Source organism: Ictalurus punctatus, chromosome 8 (genome assembly GCF_001660625.3).
Source record: "Ictalurus punctatus breed USDA103 chromosome 8, Coco_2.0, whole genome shotgun sequence".
Lineage (NCBI taxonomy): Eukaryota > Metazoa > Chordata > Actinopteri > Siluriformes > Ictaluridae > Ictalurus > Ictalurus punctatus.
Window position 1 is genome coordinate 660,001 of NC_030423.2, and position 20,605 is coordinate 680,605.

At 44.7% G+C, this 20,605-nt stretch overlaps 2 protein-coding genes across 2 annotated transcripts in view; both read left to right on the forward strand.

Annotated features, from left to right (window-relative positions):
• spire2 (spire-type actin nucleation factor 2) overlaps positions 1-10,311 on the forward strand; it is a 13,940-nt gene extending 3,629 nt beyond the window's left edge. Inside the window, exons 2-15 of the mRNA XM_017473625.3 lie at positions 1,722-1,765; positions 1,839-2,228; positions 2,871-2,951; positions 3,903-4,067; positions 4,218-4,304; positions 4,389-4,509; positions 4,724-4,890; positions 5,124-5,313; positions 5,510-5,628; positions 5,822-5,959; positions 6,108-6,175; positions 6,362-6,389; positions 6,985-7,082; positions 7,532-10,311. Coding sequence (XP_017329114.1) covers positions 1,722-1,765; positions 1,839-2,228; positions 2,871-2,951; positions 3,903-4,067; positions 4,218-4,304; positions 4,389-4,509; positions 4,724-4,890; positions 5,124-5,313; positions 5,510-5,628; positions 5,822-5,959; positions 6,108-6,175; positions 6,362-6,389; positions 6,985-7,082; positions 7,532-7,763 — 1,928 coding nt within the window. The 3' untranslated portion in view covers positions 7,764-10,311. The remainder of the gene's footprint in view (positions 1-1,721; positions 1,766-1,838; positions 2,229-2,870; positions 2,952-3,902; positions 4,068-4,217; positions 4,305-4,388; positions 4,510-4,723; positions 4,891-5,123; positions 5,314-5,509; positions 5,629-5,821; positions 5,960-6,107; positions 6,176-6,361; positions 6,390-6,984; positions 7,083-7,531) is intronic.
• A 1,074-nt stretch (positions 10,312-11,385) lies between these two features.
• On the forward strand, positions 11,386-20,448 carry sntb2 (syntrophin, beta 2). Its single transcript, XM_053682085.1, has 7 exons — positions 11,386-12,166; positions 15,752-15,926; positions 16,225-16,426; positions 17,018-17,160; positions 17,271-17,467; positions 17,690-17,919; positions 18,255-20,448. Exons 1-7 carry the CDS (start codon positions 11,503-11,505, stop codon positions 18,345-18,347), a joined length of 1,704 nt encoding a protein of 567 aa, XP_053538060.1. The 5' UTR covers positions 11,386-11,502; the 3' UTR covers positions 18,348-20,448.
• Positions 20,449-20,605: the final 157 nt, after the last annotated feature.

The following is a 20,605-nucleotide window of genomic DNA, read 5'->3' on the forward strand; positions in this document are numbered from 1 at the left end:
GAGAGAGAGAGAGAGAGAGAGAGAGAGTGAGAGAGAGACAAAGGAGGAGAGAGAGAGAGCCAGTCTGTCCTCTGAGCTCAGGTTATGCTGATGGTGTGTGTTCATGTCTCCTGGGTGTGTGTGTGTGTGTGTGTGTGTGTGTGTGTGTGTGTGCGCGCACGTTGTGATTTGATATCCTCCTCCATTAACTCGATCCCTTAGTGCTGAGTGTGTCTGGACCAACCACACACACACACACACACACACACACACACACACACACACACACACACACATACAGCTACAGTTATCTGCAGAATGCTGCAATAATTAACAGACACAATGACATCGTTACTGTGAAAAAGTCCAAATAGTCCTCACGAACACAGGATGTTACTCAGAACAACACAGAGTGATTATCTGTAGGAGTTTGTGCTCACAGACAGACTGATGGACAGACAGACATATTCACAGACCCACAGACAGTGACAGACAGACAGATGGACAGACCCACAGACAGTGACAGACAGACAGATAGACAGGCAGTGATGGATTGACAGTCAGGCAGACTTATGTCCAAAAGAACAGACAAAAAGACAGGTGGACAGACAGGTAGAAACACACACACACACACACACACACACACACACACACACACAGACACCCCTCAAAGTTGAGATGCACGGATCCAGAACTCACTCCATACACTAGGTGGCAGCACACACCTAAAACACACAGCAGTAATTCCTCAGAAATCTCAGAAGGAGAGTCGGACAAATCCCATTTCCTGTCAGTTCTCGAAGTCGATGTGTTGGAAGCAGGAAAAATGGAGCAGTGGAAGAAGGTCACCTGGTCTGATGAATCGTTTACCTGGGGAAGAGACGGCACCAGGATGCACTATGGGAAGAAGGCGAGCTGGTGGAGGAAGTGTGACGCTCTGGGCGATGTTCTGCTGGGAAACCTCGGGTCCTGCGTTCACGTGGATGTTACTTTGACACGAACCACCTACCTGAACACTGTTCCAGACCGAGTACACACCTTCATGGTAACGCTGTTCCCTAATATCAGAGGTCTCTGTCAGCAGGATGACGCTCCCTGACACACTGCACACACTGTTCAGGAACGGTTTGAGGAACACGACGAAGAGTTCACGGTGTTGACTCGGCCTCCAGATTCCCCAGATCTCGATCCGATCCAGCGTCTGTGGGACGTTCTGCACAATTCATCTAATTTCCGATAAAATGATATCATAAACAGGGCAGACACATAAACAGGGCAGATATATCACACAATAATCATGAGCTTAAAGACGCACATGAGGGGAAACACCAGAAGATTCCTGGAAGTCATGGAGCGGAAGCCCATCTCCACCACGAAATGTACATTCAGAAACCATCCTATATTTTTGTCTCTCTGTAACATGTTCACATCGCACAGATTCGTAAAATAAGAAAATAGTCTCTGCCGTCAGACTTTAGGCCACGCCCCCTACCTGACCCTGGCACGCTGACTCTGTGCTTTAGTCTGCGTTTATAGATCTCAGTGTGTCGTACAGTGGAAAAAACACATCAGCAACTTTGAGAGTCTGACCACCTCTACAGAGAGTGTCTAGTGGAAAAACAATGTTGCTATGGTTACCATAGGTGTGACAGGAAGTCAACATGACCTTGTAATAGAGTACAGTAATGTCATATAGGTATGAGGTGTGGTGTAAACACTCGTGTCTTCTTCTTCTGTTCCAGCTGATGGAGAAGCTGCACCTGCTCCACCGGTCCTGGAGACCGAGGTGAGTTTACACTACACACACTTACACTTACTGTTTTTACTGCCGTGCTCATGCTCCGCCCCACTCTCATCAGTTGGTCCAGTCCATGGGCGTGGCCATCTACCGTGCTCTGGACTGGGGATTGGCTGAGAGTGAGGAGCGTGAGCTGAGTCCGCAGCTGGAGAGGCTGATCGAGCTCATGGTGGCGGGGGAGAACGACGAGTCCGCCGAGTGCATCAGCAACACCACCAAGGATGAAGGCTACAGCGGCCCAGAGGATGAAGAAGACGAGGAGGACGAGGAGGAAGAGGAGGCGGGACGCATGCACGCAGTGCGCACACTTGGGCAGGTGATGACGCTGTGCGCCAGGAGACTGGCCAACCCGGCCGTGGCTCCCGAACACTACCAGGCCGTGTGTAGAGCGCTGTTCCTCGAGACCCTGGAGCTTCAGACCTTCCTCTGCAGGATCAGAGATGCCAAGGAGGTCAGTGATAACTCCAGGTGGTGAGACAGGAGTGTAGGGAATGGGGTATAGTGTCGCAGGGTGGAGCTGTGATGGATGGCTGGATGGATGGATTGAGTGTATGATGTACAGTAGTCAACAATCTTCTTCCTTGAGCTCTAAGTTCCTGCAGGTTTCATCTCCAACCAACATCTAACACACTTGTTTTATTTGATCAAGAACTTCTTTAGCAATGGTCAGATGGACAGGTGGAACGATTATACTTGGAGCTAGGTAGATCTCCAAGAACAGGGCTGTGACCACTGCTGTAGGATACAGGCGTGTGAGATCGCGTGCGAGTCTTCATGCCTCGTAATTCGCTCGCGGCTTGGGAGGAGTGTCGGCTGAAAGAAGGGGGCGTGGCCAGACATATGTAAATCTGGTAATAAGTTGGCTGAACAGGGTTTAGTCAGTTAAAAAAAAAATGAAGTGTGTGTGTGTGTGTGTGTGTGTTGAAAGGAGTACACTCAATAACTGATGCACTATGAGAGATTGATCTGTTTCCATCTCTGTCTCTCCTCATAATGGATTGTCTTATCTCACCTGTCTTATCTCATCCTGAGTCATGATGCAGCAGTGTGTGTGTGTGTGTGTGTGTGTGTGTGTGTGTTTCTGTTTCTCCAGATGTTGAAGAGGATCAGGACAGAGGAGTCTCAAGAGGAGCGCTGTGCTGCTGAACTGGACAACCTCAAACACACAGACTGGGTAGAAACTGGTTTTTTATATATGTGGCTGGTGATTTTGTGTGTCATAAAGTGGGAGGAGTTTTGATTCTCCGAATGTTTACACCTGGTCCAGAACGGATCCTGACGCTGAAAACACAGTAATGCGTGTTACAGACTGTAGGGAGTTAGCTCGGGGAGAGGGCAGAGCACAGACCCACAAGAGACAGATTTCAGTGATCAGGGGGGTTTTATTTTTAGCTTAGTGCGAAGTGTCCGACGTGAGGGGGGCCTGTGTGCGTTCGTGCGTGGGGGTTCGTGGGGGTGTGGCTGTCGCGTGACCTTCTTGAGGGCGTGTCGGGGTTCCCGAGGCGAGGGCGTGGGTCTCCCGTGCCGTCATCTACCGGAGCGTGCGTTTTCACCGCCCGGTGGTCTCGTCCGAGCTCACACCTTCGGGGAGAAGAGGAGAGAGAGAGAGAGAGAGAGAGAGAGAGAGGTTAGTGGTCGGCGTGAGTCAAGGTTACCGTTGTACTCCGCGTGGGCGCGTCTGTAGGCCGCTGAAGAGCACGCACGGATTCCGTCTCTTCACCGTCGGTCTTCCTCTCCCTGTATGGCCAGAAGCGCGCCCTTTTATCCTCCTCCTCTGTCGCCTGATTGGTGGACTTTTCCCGCCTGACTCCCCAATCGCCGGCCGGCGTAGCGTCAGCGGTCCCGCCCCGCCGTGACGGTCCTTCCGGCTGCTGGTGTGTTTGGCACGAGGCTGTCCGCTTTGTGCCGGTGCGGCAGTTGGGGAAGGAGCGCCTTTCTTCTCCTGTGCGCCGGCTGTCGGTCCGTCGCGACACAGACTCACACAGACGTCGCACAGATTATCTAATCTACGCAAACCAGCCGAGCATTACAGACTTCAAATACTGAAAACATTATGCACCACTGATGTAGCTTCTTATCTGCCTTTAAGTGTGTGTGTGTGTGTGTGTGTGTGTGTGTGTGTCAGGCTCGGTTGTGGGTGCAGTTGATGCGGGAGCTCAGGCAGGGTGTAAAGCTGAAGAATGTGGAGCAGCAGCCGTTCGATCCTCTGCCCACTGAGTACAGCCTCACACCGTTCGAGATGCTCATGCAGGACATCCGGTCTCGCAGATACACACTGCGTAAAGTGATGGTGAGAACGCACACACACACACACACACACACACACACACACACACACACACACACACACACACACAAACAGCAGTTTGTCCATGTCTCTGATCTACTGAGTGGAGATTCCCTTCCTTTCTGTGTGTGTGTGTGTGTGTGTGTGTTTCAGGTGGATGGAGACATTCCGACCCGAGTCAAACAGAACGCTCACGAACTCATCCTAGACTTCATCAGATCCAGACCTCCACTCAAACCTGTGAGTCCCACACCTCTATCTCCACAACCTCCACGCCACAACACAGCCTTATTTGTGTTTGTGTGTGTGTGTGTGTGTGTGTAGGTGTCCGAGCGCAGTCTCGCCCCGCGGCCGCAGGAGCAGCAGTGTCTACACGAGCGTGTGTTAGCCGAAATCCGCCAGGAACACAAACTGCGTCCGGTGGAGAGGCGGAGCTCCAAGAGACGTGCGTCAATCACTCCTCCTTTAACCAATAAGCAGTCAGTCAGGCTCCGCCTCCATTCTGTGTGTGTCAGAGTCCAGTAGTGTAGCATGAACTTGGTTTGGTTGGTGTGATGTGATTGTCTGTGATTGTGTGTGATTTGTGTATGTGTGTGTGTGTGTGAGTGTCTGATTATTTTTGGGTGTTTTCATCACTGTATTTGTGTTTCTCTCTTCAGCATTTGGTTCTCTCCCCTGTCTGGCTTACTCCTGTCACTGTGACCTCAAATCCACTTCCTGTATTGACTTGTCAATCACAGAAGGTGGGCTCCGCCCTCTGCCCCGACCTCGGGTACTCCTGAAAGCCCCCACACTTGCTGAGATGGAGGAGATGAACCTCTTTGAGGTGTGTGTGTGTGTGTGTGTGTGTGTGTGTGTGTGTGTGTGTGTGTTACAGAGTAGTGAGATAAAACTGGGTGAAATTAGGGGACGGATCTCTGGCACCTTGACTCCCCTGACACCCTCTTGACTCCGCCCCTTTCTCAGTGTTCAGAGGCTTCACACAATAACTTGAAGTCACATCTGCGATCCAAATTTAATTCCTGAATATATATGGTGTGTGTGTGTGTGTGTGTGTAGGATGAGGACTCTCCTGACGGTGCTGAGTGTGTGGAGAGTAAGATGAAGCGCGATCGTTCATTCTCGGAACACGACCTGGCCGAGCTGCTGCAGAGTGAGACAAATGAAACGAGCACCTCTGTGTGTGTGCGTGGAGAGAGACCACGCTCGTACACACACACTGGAACCACACACACACGCCCACACCGAGGTTAGAACCAAACACACACACAAACACACACAGTTTCTTTACTCTGCCATCAATTCAAACTGGTCATTTGTCTCCCTCTATTTACTGAAGTATTTTCTGCAGTATTTCCTCGGTTTCACCACTAGGGGGAGACAAAAACACTGATCTGATCTCGTGCATTGGGTGTAATTATTCTCTGCCCCTGCCCTCTCTGCAGCTTCACTCCCTGTGATTGGCTGGTCTCCTGCATCTCCTGCGTGCCGCTCTCTCAGTGAGGTGGAGGAGATCAGCGAGGCATCGGCACCATCCAAAAGCCTCAGTGCTAACCAGTGGATGGTGAGCACCTAAATGCCCCGCCCCCTTTCATACACCTAACACAAAATTACTAATAAGTAGAAAATAGACACGCCCACTCACCTATAAATACAGTCACTGATAATTAGACATGCCCACTCACATCTAAAACATAATCACTTGCCAATAACTCCACCCATTCTCTGACCCCGCCCACTCTCTTTGACACACTCAGGAGGAGTTCAGCCACCCGGTGGAGAGTTTGGCGTTAACCCTTGATGAGGTCATCAGCGTGCGCCGTGTGCTGGTGAAAGCCGAGATGGAGAAGTTCCTCCAAAGTAAAGAGCTTTATAACAACCTGAGGAAGGGCAAGGTGATCTTTCTGTCTCTCTCTCTCTCTCTCACACACACACACACACACACACACACACACACACACACACACACACTACATCATGCAGTTATTCTTTGTCATCAAGCCCAACATGTGTGTGTGTGTGTGTGTGCGTGTGTGTGTGTAGGTGTGCTGCTGCTGTAGGGTGAAATTCCCCCTGTTCTCTTGGCCTTCTTCATGTCTGCTGTGTAAAAGGTCAGACATATGGTTTCAGTTTCAGTTGATATTTACTAAAAGTGGTTTATTTCTCACACGGTGAGAAAGTGGATTATAACTATTTTATACTATATTATTTCTATTCAAAAAGAAATTAATGAACATCAAAACACTGAGATTTTATCTACAGCTGTGTGTGTGTGTGTGTGTTTGTTTAACCCCCAGGTCGGTGTGTGGCTCTTGCAGTGCGAAGGTATTTCAGCTTTCATATCTCAGCTTTACACACTTCCTGTTTGTAACATGTGTGTATGTACACGTGTGTAGTAACTATCACATGATCCGTTTCATGATCAGCGACTTTACAGCGGGCACACACTCCTGGGGTCAGTATGTGTGTGTGTGTGTGTGTGTGTGTGTGTGTGGTCAGTGTTCCTGGATTTGTCACGAGTGTGTTTGACCTTTTTTCCCCTCTGTGTGTGTGTGTGTGTGGGCTAGTTTGAACTTTACTTTTCTTTAAACACAACCCCTGTTCTCCCACACTATGCTCCTGTCACAGTGACGCATTATCTAATATGCTAACCTGAACAGAAGCTGGAAGGGAAACTGTTAGCATTATATATAAATTACTCAGCAAAACTTGTCAATCCTGACCCCCTGCTTAGAAGACATTCTGTGCTTTATACTAGATGTTTGATTCAGAAGCTGACATTCCAGTAGTAACACTAGACACTGAAAGAAAGCCTGTGTAAACTCATTGTGTTTCCCATTAGCTTTCCTCTCTATTAGCCATGTTACAGTACGAGGTGACGTTCTGGTTTAACGATTATTAATATTTGTGATTTTCTCAGATGAAAATGCCATCTAAGAAGCTAGCTCACATCCCCGTGTACGCTGTGGGCTTCCATAGCAGCCCGAGGAGCCACAGCCAGCGCAGCGATGTCTACAAGTGAGTCTGATCTTTTAGCTAGCTATACAGACAACGTGAAGACAAGGTGACACTGGAAATGTGACTAAACCATCCAGGACGTCAACTTTTACCTCAGATGTGATGATAAATTATTAAGAAAATGCTCCGTACAGCAAAAAAAATGTAATTACACTGTAATTACACTTAGCATCACGCGCTAACCCAACTTCCATAGGTTGTGCCATACTGAGAGACAGGAACATTGACACAATTTCAGTTCGTGTTGAAATCCACAAGAGTTGAGTTAAAGTGGGTTTTTTATTAACGGTTTATAAACTTGGAGTCACACAATCACGTTTGAAGGTAGCATCATTTTTGAAAGCTAATCTACTAAACTCCAGCATATAAAAAATTTAAGAAATGTATTTCTCACTATGCAATATTTAAAGTCGGAAAGTTAGATCGGATTGTCCGTGTGTGTGTCTCAGGTCTCTGCGCTCGCTGTCCCGCCGCGCCGTCGAAGACGAGTTTCCGTACCTCTACGTCGCAGGCTGCACTCTGAGAGACGTTTGCGCCGAATGCACCAAGTTCGTCGCAGATGTCGTTTCTTCCAGCCGCCGTAGCCTCGATATCATCAACAACACCCCTAAAAGAGAGAAGCCACGCCCTCGCCCTGCCTCTCATTACACCCCCATGCCCCCAAGAGGCGGAGTCAACTAAGACAATGATTGACTGAGCAAGTGATGGGTGTTGCTTCGCTGGGCTGCTCTTCTTTAGACACGCCCCCTGAATTGTTGGCCCCGCCTTGGAGTCAGTGACGTCACTGATTAGGAGCACTGTATTCCTGCCTTCACAGAGTGACCTTTGACTTTATGACATGATGGCTGATTTGCAGTTCTGAATGCTTGGTGCTGTTTTGCTGAGCAGATCTATTAGACACGCCTTGACACGCCCTTAGGCTGCAGTCCCCACCCTCTGACCTGAGGTTACGTAATACACTCTGCCTACATGAGGAACATGGACCATCATATTCCTGCCTTTTGGCTCCTTTGAACCTGATCTTGCTCCCTGTCCCCGCCCCTAACATAACTTGCTGTTTGTTAGTATAGCTCCGCCCACACAAGGACGCGCACCACCATATTCTTGCCTCAGCTTTGTGACCCCTGACTCTGATAGATATCGACACGACAGTTGTGTTTTGACGGTCAGAGTGAGTGGTGGTGTTTCTGTTGGCCTTCTTCTTTGGACACGCCCCTTTAAGCCACGCCCTTGATGTGACATTTATTAGTGCAAACATCAGCATTTTCCTGCCTGGCCTATCGAGGACACGCACTATATGAGAAACAGGAAGTGGAAAAAAGCAAGTTGATTGTTTTGATTAGAACGCAAATGTAGTGTTCACGTCACTGATAAATCGGACACGCCCTTCCCAGCACCTCCCTCCTGAGCAGACAAGACCACGAGCCAAATCATATGCTGAAGTGCACGATGAAGTGCGCTATAAAGTGTGCAAAAATGCTTGAAGCTGCTCTGTAGCGCAGGACCGATGTTCTGAAATCACCCGAATGCCGTTTAATCCGTTTATTCTGCTGAAGTGCAATCAGAAAAAAAAAAATTCCCGCACGGAACCTGAAAATACTGCAGTATGTTATTGAAATCTTCCGAACTTGGACTCGAGTTTTATATATTGCACTATATAGTGACTGAATGTATCAGGGATTGAAGCCTGTTTAAGGATGTTAGAGAGACACTGTACACCATTAACACCAACCATCTCTAACCCTCCTCCACCCACTCCATCACCACACATCTCCATATTAGAGCCATAGACAGAGCCCTGATGATGTCCGCACTGTAAAATAAAATGTCCCCCACAAATGTAATCTGTTTAGAAATTATAATAATTTATTTGTATTTCACCATTTTAGTCTTGAGAACACTGTTGCTAGGCAACACTGACCGAGGCAAACAATTTTGAAAGCTAGCAACATATTGCAGTTAAGACCAGTGACTGGATATATGAGTGGACAACATGGCGACGTTCAGTGCGAGTCGCCATCTTGCAAAAATTGGAGAGAGCATGTGCAGTAGATACAGCCAGACTGTCATGTCCAAATCCATCAATCACCTCATTAACCACACTCTTATAAAACGCATTTATCGTAAGGAAAATTATTGGGGGAGACATCAGAGTCCACTGAACTTATGGAAATGACAGACCACTCTTCTTGGAAATAATTTGTGGAAGATGTAAGATTTCCATCTGTCCTATTGACTAACATGGGGGTTAAAAATTGTACTGCAGCCAACAACTAGAGGGCCTATCACTCATATATACAGTACAGTCCACTCATATATACAGTCATTGGTTAAGACTGTAAGGACATAGTGACGATGGAAACGACACAGAACCATCCGGAATGTCAACATTTACCTCAGATGTGTTGATACATTCCTAAGAAAATGCTTCGTGCAGCTAATATTACACCATAATTATGCTTAGCATTAACTGCTAACCCAAGCGTTGTTGGTTCCACCGTAGTGTCACAACTCATGAAGAGTTTCACTGACATTAGCTTAACATGTCCTACTGTCACTCAAAAAGCATTAGCAAAGTTACTAATCTGTTTCAAAATGATTAGCTGTTAGATAGCTTGCTAGCTAGGGAAAGTTAGCCGGAGAATCAAATTTCTCCATACATTTTAGCTAGCTGTGTGTTAGATTAGACTGCTCATGTGCTCTAAATGGGTTGATGAATTTATGATGTGTCAGATTCAGCTGAAGTGCTAGAACACATTTCTGAATAATGACATCTTTGATTAGCCTGTTAGCTTTAAATTTAAATGTTTTAGAACGTGTCCCCCCTTGATGGCTCAGAAACACCTGGTAACATCAGTAAACTGCATGTCACAGGACCCAGATGGTAGGACTTTGGGTTTTTTACATTTTATTTTCATTTTCAAACAAACAAATAAGCAAAAAGAAAATCCAGATGTTGTTTCTCCACAGAAAACAGAGAGTCTGTGGCATTTGTCACGTTTTGAAAATCAGTGTCTGTGAAGATTCAGAAGTGTGCACTCTGTTGACTATCTTGGGCCCTAATAAGGAGATCTATGCCTACACACACACACACACACACACACACACACACACACACACACACACACACACACACACGGCTGCAGCTGAAATCTCCACTCATGGTCTTGTGTGTTTAGCTCTTTTTTTTGTAAACGCTGTGTATCTGCAATAAATCAGTTTCAAACTCTGTGTGTGTGTTTGAGGGGTGAACCAGAGGTCACACATATCCTCTATAAGCGTAACCCAGCTGTGTAAAGCTGTGTGAGCACCAGATTTACACCACCATTAGGTTTGAAACCCACACAAAAATACTTCTGTTTATATTGAATAAAGCTTTCACTTCATTGTGATGCATTGTGGGTAGTCGGAGCAGTTGCTGCAGTGATGATGCAGTCTTTATTTACATAAACTTTTAACATTCCAGAAAAGTGCAGAATATAACTGGCCTATTAAAGGCCTGCTGTACGAATTCACACCTAGGAAGAAAAAAACGGGGGTGAAAAAAGTTAAATCCGTTTATACAATCCAATAATATCAAAGCTTGGTGTGTGAAACCACTGAAAACACCTAGAGCATTGCAGGTCTTGCATATATCATATTTCTCGGTTTGAGATGTTCGACGTGAAGCGCCTCATGGATCTGGTTTGTAACTCGCTTGTGTTTAGAATGCTGAAGATATTCCACAAGGTGGCGCTACAGGCAGTCTATGCTTTATAAGGGGGCGTGGTTTGTAATCCTGATGGATGTTTGAGTATTTTTGTTGATTTGTAATAGTGGGCGTGCCCGTGTAAGGGGCGTGTTTTGTAATCCTGCAGGACGCAGACGGACACACTTGTTATAATGCAGTTTTTCCAAACAGGTTTTCTATATAAAGAACTAAATATTTTTTTAAATGACTATTACACCTTTAATATGAAGACTTTATTGTTAGTCCTACTGTATAATGAATACTAGAAATATAATGTATGCAAAATGGAAGAAGTTTTTATTACGTCACTTTTAATTACATTAGAAAATCTGTAGTAATAACCTGAAAAATTTGTTTATCTTGTGAAAAAATACAGTGTTTTTAAGTATTTGTGATGGTTGGTTCGTTATTGTGACTTTATCTGAGACGTTAAAGTAAAAATCTCCTACGTGATTACAAATGTTATTAAAGTTTCAGACGGAAGCGGATCTGACCAATCAGAGAAGCGCAGATCAGAGAGGGCGTGGCTTTCTCTCTCCCTCTCTCTATCTGTAAGTGGGAGTGTCATGTTGAAGTGTACTTAGTGCGCACTAGGGGGAAAAAAAGGAGTGTTTAAAAAAAGTTTTTTTTTTTTTTTTTTAATTATTATTATAATTATTATTATGAGTTTTAAAAAGTGGTGACCCAAACATGGCGATCTGGACTCGAGCGGACCGGAACGGACAACTGGACCTGCTGCTGCGGGATCGTTGGGTTCGGGTCACCGCGGAACTCACGCGCGAAACTTTGACTTTGACGGCCGAGGGAGAACCGAGCGGAACCGAGTGCTACAGCCCTGCATCAGGGATACGAACCGCCGTGGCTAACGGAACCGACCCGGAGAACCAGAACCGCGCGCAGAGCCCGAACTCATCCGGGGAACAGAACCACTTCAAACTGGGCGGAAGTAACGGAACATCCGGAGACTACCACATCCACTACGGCAAATTAATCCGCGATAACGGAGTCAGCCCTTCTGAGTTTGGCAGTCCTGCTTCAGGCTATGGAAGTCCGGGATCGGGGCTCGATTCTAGACCCGGTGATACCAGTTCATCACCATCATCGGAACCGGTCCGGAAAGTTCGGGTGGTCAAACAGGAATCGGGCGGCTTGGGAATCAGTATTAAAGGAGGTCGGGAAAACAGGATGCCCATCCTAATATCTAAGATTTTCCCCGGTCTGGCAGCGGACCAGAGCCGGGCTCTGCGGGTCGGAGACGCCATACTGTCCGTGAACGGAAACGACCTCCGGGAAGCCACGCACGACCAGGCGGTACAGGTCCTGAAAAAGGCCGGGAAGGAGGTGACGCTGGAGGGTAAGAGGATCACGCGAGCGTGGGGATTCTGTCAAGGCCTCCGCGTCTGAATAGTTTAGCTAGTCAAGAACTCATGCTACCTTACTAAACATCATAAATACAACCCTAACTAGTTACTCTAATCAGCGTTCTAATTTGACATACTTTGTATTTAGTACGCTAGCATGCACACAGAGATTTAATCCCAATGGAAGTGAAAATAACCAGATTGAAATCACGAGTAAACTAGTCCGATCACAGCGCGAGTTATGTCTGCATTTAGGGGTGTCTGACTTGCATAACTAAATCTAAGTGTTTTTCTAAATCAGGTAAATACCTATAAGTGAGTTTTCAGTTTATTAAAAGTCATTCCTCAGATGCAGGGTTAATAAGTTAACACTAAAATTGTTGCCAGAGCCGCGTCACGGAAATCATATCTTTTCAATCACCCCTGCAACGGGCCGTACCACTTTATCTCCGTTAATATTGCTGATATGAATGTGATGATATGATGCTGATATCGCGATTTATTAATACCGCGATACACTTTATTTTCTGAATGTTCAGGTGGATGTGCTTTTAGAATTTTATCCTTAATCCCTTTAAAATGTAACTGATTAAAGAATCGATGTTACATTTATAATCTATTTTATATCAGTTACAATTCTCTTGCCTTTTCCTTTTCTTGTTTTTAAAAAAAAATAATATTTTTTTACATTTAATTTTATTTTTTACTTGGTCATTTTTATGAATGTCGGAAGGGAAAAACACCCAAACCCTCTTTTATTTCTTGATTGTTTTTGTATAATTTTGTATAATTCCTGAGTCTTATTTATAAGTATAGAAGCTAGAAGTAAGAATTGAAATAAAATGTAGCGATGACTTCACTCCGGCTGATCTAATCAAACATAGTTTGATTATCTAATCTAATGGATGGGTGATTGGTCCTTAGCGGTAGTGTGTAAATGTGCAGGAGGAATGTGTGTGTGAGTCGGGATGTTTAGACAGACACTATAACACATTACTGACAGAAAGCTCAGTGTTTATACACACCTCCATTAACCCAAATCCTCATTTTCTAAAACCGTTTGGACTTCATGGTGTTTATTTAACACATTTTAAAGCAGACTAAAGGAATGATGAAGGATTTGAAGAAATGGTTCAGATATAAATACACTTAAGTACATTTACATATAAAATAAGATGTACACAATGTCCATCTTTACTTTAAATGCATTCGATCACTTCTTTAGTTCTGCGCTGGAGCTATGAGGCTAATGTAGCTAAAGAGTACAGGAAGCGTATAGCTACCAGTCTGTGTGTGGCATCGGGACTCGATTCTCTAGTTTCATTAACAACATTTCTACATGAACAGTTTTATAAAATATTAGAATTGGTGGGTTTAAAAGAAGCGCAGATCAGATGGTAACTTTTATCATCAACAGATTTCAGATTTCACCTCGGATTTTACCTCGGATTTTTACCTCAGATTTCGAATTTCACAGTCCTAGCATAATATATAAGTAAACAGAGTAAATAATTATCTATTACAGTACGTCAATACAGATATACTGTATCATCTCACTCCTAATAATAATAATAATAATAATAATAATGATGATAATAATAATAATAAAAATAATTAAAATAGTACGTTTCTATAGTGTTTTTCCTCTGATTAACTCGCAGCTTAATGTACAACAAACAAAGAAATATTACGCATATATTACTTTATATAAAATAACTCCAGTTAATATATAATATAAATTTATTTATTTATTTATTTATTTATTTATTTATTTATTTATTTATTTATTGGTATAAAGACACTCCAGGAAGCGTTCGCCTCTTTTCTATCGTCTCCGAAACCAACAGTGAAAACAATAATATATGGACGACACTTAAAAGGGCGTGTCCGAGAAGTGACAGGGATTAAGTTATCGAGTTCCACTATGTCACCATGTGACCCACTAATGTTCAAGCGTAGCCACGTCCCCTATAACAGGTGCTTATAATAAAGATCAAAACAATCGGTGTGTATTAAAATGAGGTGTGTGTGTGTGTGTGTGTGTGTGTGGTACCTATGGAGTGTTTAGTGATTTTATCACTTATTACTACACACGTTCTTCGACTACATTACTGAATACACACACACACACACACACACACGTGTGGAAAACTAATGGTGTATGAACAATGCTTTAAACTCTCCACGCGTCAGTGTGTCTCTGCCGCTGCTCCACTGACGACACGTCCTTTTGTTTATTCTCCGTTTTAATCTCCACACAGCGACACAAACGACTCTTTTCATGCCGTGGAGTCTGAACTGACCGACACGCAGCAGCAAACACGCCGAGTCACCCTGAGAAAACCACTACAGGAAGTTAAAAAAAACCCATGTGTTTTAGGATGTGTCCTGTTAGAGCGCTTTGGTGTACAGTAACACATCTGTATGTACAGTAACTAAGCACCGATTCTGAATTTCGTTCTACTATTTAGAGTATTTGGGGGCGGAGCTAGTGGAGTGCAGTGATAGACCAGACACTGTTTACTGGGGTGGGGGGAGTGGACGAGAGGGGTGTGGATGAGGAGGGAGAAAGTGGACGAGGGGGTTGTGGACGAGAGGGGAGGAAGTGGACGAGAGATGTGTGGATGAGGGGGGAGTGTTAAAAATTGGATTGAACCTCAGCAGGTTTTTTGTTTACCTTTAATTTATTTAAGTTTCTCTTGAGGTTTTTGTTCTGCTGATCACTTGCTTTGTTTTACAATTGTGAGTGTGTGTGTGTGTGTGTGTGTGTGTGTGTGTGTGTGTGTGTGTGTGTGTGTGTGTGTGTGTGTGTGTGTGTGTCAGAGCCCCTAACCCCCTCACTGAGCCACACACTGTAGTGATTAGGGGCTCTGTGGTTTTGGAGGGAAAATGTTTCAACATAATGGATCTGGCACACAAAACCGCAAGGGATTATGGGTAGGGAGTGGTGTGTGTGTGTGTGTGTGTGTGTGTGTGTGTGTGTGTGTAATATATTTTGACTGAGGCAGGCCCAGTTACTTGAGAGACACACAGACACTGATCCTCCTGTGTGATGGCCTGATTAAAAATGAGGGCTGAGCGACAAGTCTAATGAGCTCCTTAATGACACACACACACACACACACACACACACACACACACACACACACACACACACACACACACACTGAACATTCTGGAATGTTCCATTGAAAGCTCTAACGGTTGTATTATTTAGTTATTAAATGTTGTTTAACAGGGTGTGTTTTTCCAGATTTGCAATATTCTTCAGTGTGTGTAATCCTTCTCTACATCCAGGAATGACCTCATCTCTGTGTGTATATATGTGTGTGTGTGTGTGTGCGCTACATGGTGCTACACTACATGGCCAAAAGTATGTGGACACCACCCTGCACCACACGTAGCGTAGATTTTCGAGTACGTGAAGAAGCGACACTGAATCGAGTATAATCCAGGCTATAAGTTTGATTTCTACTTCTGCACTGAAGCACTGCAACTTGGTGGTGTGTGTGTGTGTGTGTGTGTGTGTGTGTGTGTGTGTGTGTGTGTGTGTGTGTGTGTGTGTGTTTCCTCCACAGTAAGGTATATCCGTGAGGTTTCTCCTCTCTTTAAAAAGCCGTCGGTTTTATCGGAGCTGAGCTGGGACGGGAGTGAAGACTCTCCAAAACACAACACGACCAAAGACCGGAAGATCATTCCACTGAAAATGAGTTTCATCTGCAGGAACCTCACCATGCCTGACCTGGAGAACAGGTGTGTGTGTGTGTGTGTGTGTGTGTGTGTGTGTGTGTGTGTGTGTGTGTGTGTGTGTGTGTGTGAGAGAGACACTAGTGTTTAATGCATAACACACTGTCCTTTGTGTACTACATATGTTCATCCACCACTTTATTAGGAACACCTGCTCATCCGTGCAGTAATCCCATCAGCTGCGCTGCTGCTACGTTATTGGCTGATTGGATAATTGGATGAATGAGCAGGTACTCCTAATATAGTGGACAGTTAGTTTAGAATGTTTGTGTGTGTGTGTGTGTGTGTGTGTGTGTGTGTGTAGGTTGTTGGAGCTGCACTCTCCCGACGGTCAGAACTTGGTGGTTCTGCGCTGTAAGGACACGGCCACTGCACACTCCTGGTTCACCGCCGTACATGCCAACATCGCCGCGCTGCTGCCACACACACTCACACACATCAACGCCTACCTGAGTGCCTCCAACACACACACACAGCTCAAACACATCGGCTGGCTCGCAGAGCAGGTACTCACACACACACACACACACACACGTACACACACCGTCTCACTATCTTTCTCTCTATCTCTCTCTATGTACAGTGCTGTGGAAAACTATTTGCCCCCATTCTGATTTCAACCTGAGTAAACACACACAGTACAGTTTTTAAATGATCGTGTTATTTATTGAAGCAAATATGTTATCCTATACCAACTTGGCCTGTGTGAAAATGTATTTGCCCCCGTAGCTACTAATTCTCCAGATCTATGAAAGTGCGTTGATAACGGGGTTCAGCTGGACGAGACACGACCAGGCCTGATTACTGCAAACCCTGTTCCATCACATCTACACTGACATAGAACTCTTTCATCAGCATGGAGTTGGTTTAAAGATCTTACACAGTAACACACTACACCAAAGCTGAAAGAAATTCCAGAAATGACGAGGAAGAAGGTGATTGAAGTACGTCAGTCTGGGAAGGGTTACAAATACTTTTTCACAGCACTGTATGTCTGTCTATCTGCTTCTGTCTATCTAGCTACCTATTTATATCTGTCTGTTTGTCTGCTAATCTGTCTGTCTGACATGTGTCTTTAACTGTTTGTGAATGTTCAGGTAACTGTGGAAAGTGGGCGTCACCGGTACAGGCCAGTCGTCATGGCGATGACTGAGAAAGACATCCTGCTGTTTGACTCGGTGCCGTGGACACTAGAGACCTGGAGTACCCCGCTGACCACACACACACTGCTGACCACACGGTACACTCACTCACTCACACACACACACACACACACACACACACAGCTGTCTACATTTCTCAATCAAAGTTCACCTCTCTCTCTCTCTCTCCCCCTCCCTCTCTCTGTAGACTCGTTCACTCGGGCGTTACCCGCGGTTCCCCATCTTTAGGTTCTGATCTTCTCTTCATGACTCGGACGGGTTCTAGTCGTGGTGTCGAGTCTCATGTGTTCCGTGTGGAGACGCACTGGGACCTGTCGTCATGGACGCGAGCGCTCGTACAGGGGACACACACTGCCGCTGAGCTCATCAAAGAGGTGTCCATAGGTCTGTCTCTGTGTGTGTGTGTGTGTGTGTGTGTGTGTGTATGTGTGTATGTGTGTGAGAGAGAGAGACGGGGGAGACACAGAAGACACAGACAGACAGACAGACAGATAGAGAGAGACAGATTCCACATTTACTTTTATTTCTACAGTGTTTCAATTCCAACACAGACAGACATGTAACTGTTGTGTGTGTGTGTGTGTGTGTGTGTGTGTGTGTTTGCAGGGTGTGTGTTGAACAGAGAGGAGGTGTGTTTGGTGCTGCATTATGAGCACGGCTTCACTGTGTTGAGAGGAGGAGGAGGAGGAGGAGGAGGAGGAGGAGGAGGCGGCGGCAGCGGAGCTCCTGTAGGTGGCACTGTGCTCCTTCACCACCCCTATGACAAACTGCGCAGCTCCGCAGACGACGCAGTCAGACTCCTGTACCTCGACTTCGGGGGGCCCGAGGGGGAACTGGTAACTACTCTCCTCCTGTTATGTTGTTGTTGGGGGGGATACCCGGGTGTGTGATGTCACTACTATGACAGCTCATGTGGCAGGTGTGATAAGGTGTGGAAGAAAATGCTAGGACCCCATTGTGAGTAGGTAATGAGTGGCATGCCCCATTAATTATGAATCTGATCCCCCGTCTTTGGGAATGGTTTGTTCCAGATTTACATAAACCAATGTAGACCGTGAATAGTTCAGGATGGTTTGCTCTTATAGGTCTTATAGTATCTTTAATACTGTGTGTGTGTGTGTGTGTGTGTGTGTGTGTGTGTGTGTGTGTGTGTGTGTGTGTTTGCTTGTAGGTGTTTGATCTGCATTCCAACCCAAAGCCGGTGGTGTTCGTTCTACACTCGTTTCTGTCGGCCAAACTCGCACGCCTTGGCCTGATCACGTGAGACTGACGGGGAGAGAGAGAGACGGGGAGAGAGAGAGACGGGGAGACGGAGTGAGAGTGGTGGGAAGTGAGGGATGGAGAGATGAATAGAGAGTGTTCCATAAATACTCCTCTTATTACATATTCATTTATCTCACTTAATGGAGTATCAAATATATTCACGTGTGTGTGTGTGTGTGTATGGTTCAGGTTAACCACACGTGCCTTTGTGTGTCTAATCAAACATAAACATAGGACCACTTTGCGAAATATGCTAACTATGGTATTTGTGTGTGTGTGTGTGTGTATATTGGTGTTGTCATGACTCGGACTGTTACCGTCTATGTGTGTGTGTGTGTGTGTGTGTGTGTGTGTGTGTGTGTGTTTCGGTTAGTGAGGCATTCCAGTGCAGGGTTCCGTGTGTGTAACAGCTATCACTTGATTCTCTTATGCGCATAAATGATGGTAAAGTCCTCTGATTGGCTGTTGGAGAGGAGCCGAGTGACCAATCAGAGATCAGCACGGTGCTTCCCACTGTTGATGAAACACAGCTGTGTGTCATGAACGTTTTACTTATACGGCACTTAAAAAAAAAAAAATAGAGAAGAACTTTATCGAACAATTAGAACAGTTTAAATGACAAAGATAAAGAAATACAACTCAGTAAAACCGTACACCGATTAATGTCCGAGTTTGGAGGACTGTTACTGAAGTGTTTATGCAAAATAAATAATAATTATAGTTAATGATATTAGTGTAGAGGTAATGGAGGTTGTGTAGAGATTGTACACAATTTTTACACAATTACTGCCAATATTAATATATGTGGGCGGGGTCTGATGGAGGTAAAACAACATTCCACACACTGCGGACCACTTTTCCGACATTCCGCATGTGACTGTGGATTAAGGGGCATGTGTGCTCCGTGTGGGCGTGTTCCGATTATCAGTTACAGGATGTATTGTGATATTTAGTTTAACATTATTATTATTATTATTATTATTATTATTATTATTATTATTATTATCAGAGACATTCCAAAGGACAGTTACTGTTAGTTAGTTATCAATGACATGGAAGTGTTCCAAACTACATGCACTATATAGGACACACACACACAGAAACTGCCCCCTTGTGGCCTGGAGAGTCACACCTGACATAATACACACAGTATTATTACTGAGTCTCCTGCATATTTTGGGGTGTGGGGCATTTTCTAGAACATTCCATAAATCACAAACCCACTCAGGGCAGCTAGCTCCTCTCCCTCTTGTTAATGAGTGAAGCCGACGCCCACGCAGAGATCATCACTGATAAAGTAGTGTACTTGGTTGTTTGTGTCTTTTTTTTAGTGGCCTTAGACATTTCCTAAAAGCTGGAGGATGGCGAGCATATCAGGTCTCACTCAGTGCTTTAAGTGTGTGTGTGTGTGTGTGTGTGTGTGTGTGTGTGTGTTTATTTTATATACATGTCCATACTCAGTCTCTAAGATATAAATTTGCCTTGTTTCTACCATCTGACCAGTCAGAGATGTTTATTAGGACAGGCTCCACCCCTGAAACTCCTGCTTCCTCTGGTGGAAATGTGATCGCCTTAAGTGAGCTGATGTGAGTGTGTTCCTGCTAAATAATCTTCCATATGAACAACACAGGTCACTGAATCAGCACATACATACATATACACGTTATATAAAATATATATATATATATATATATATATATATATATATATATATATATATATATATATATATATATATATATATATAATCTCACAGACACAGGTGTGTTTGTACTCACCTCTTGAGACTGTTCCAGATCATTTTAGCATTTCTCTTTAAACCTGTTGTCTGTTTATAAAAGGAAACTTTTTTTTTTTACTTTTTTGAAAAAGTACTGTGCCCCCCCCCCCCCCCCAAAGTTTTGTACATGTGGCAGCTTTGCGTTCATACAATCATAAAAGGAAAAAAAAGACTGTTAACATACAGTGCACACACACCCTGCTGCTGCACCACTGTTCATAGAGAATACTCTTTATATAACATATGCAATGTTAAATCTCTCTATAATGTGTAAATAAATAAATACAGCATATAAATAAACAACTGTTACACATTTACAGAATTGCTGCTGTGTGTTTGTGTGGCATTTTATTTCAAAATCGATGAAGAATGACCACTAGGGGCAGCACTTTTCCGATTGTACTACGCTGAATAATTTAAAATAGGTGTGTTTTTTTGTTTGTTTGTTTTTTTACGAATGATAAATAAATAATCTGTAT

Bases quoted from the DNA above. Each gene is read 5' to 3' on its own strand.
- sntb2 (XM_053682085.1), top strand. From the start codon at position 11,503: ATGGCGATCTGGACTCGAGCGGACCGGAACGGACAACTGGACCTGCTG. The intron at 15,927-16,224 runs GTGTGTGTGTGT...GTGTGTGTGTAG, and splicing joins ATGCCTGACCTGGAGAACAG to GTTGTTGGAGCTGCACTCTC. The intron at 17,468-17,689 runs GTCTGTCTCTGT...GTGTGTTTGCAG, and splicing joins CATCAAAGAGGTGTCCATAG to GGTGTGTGTTGAACAGAGAG.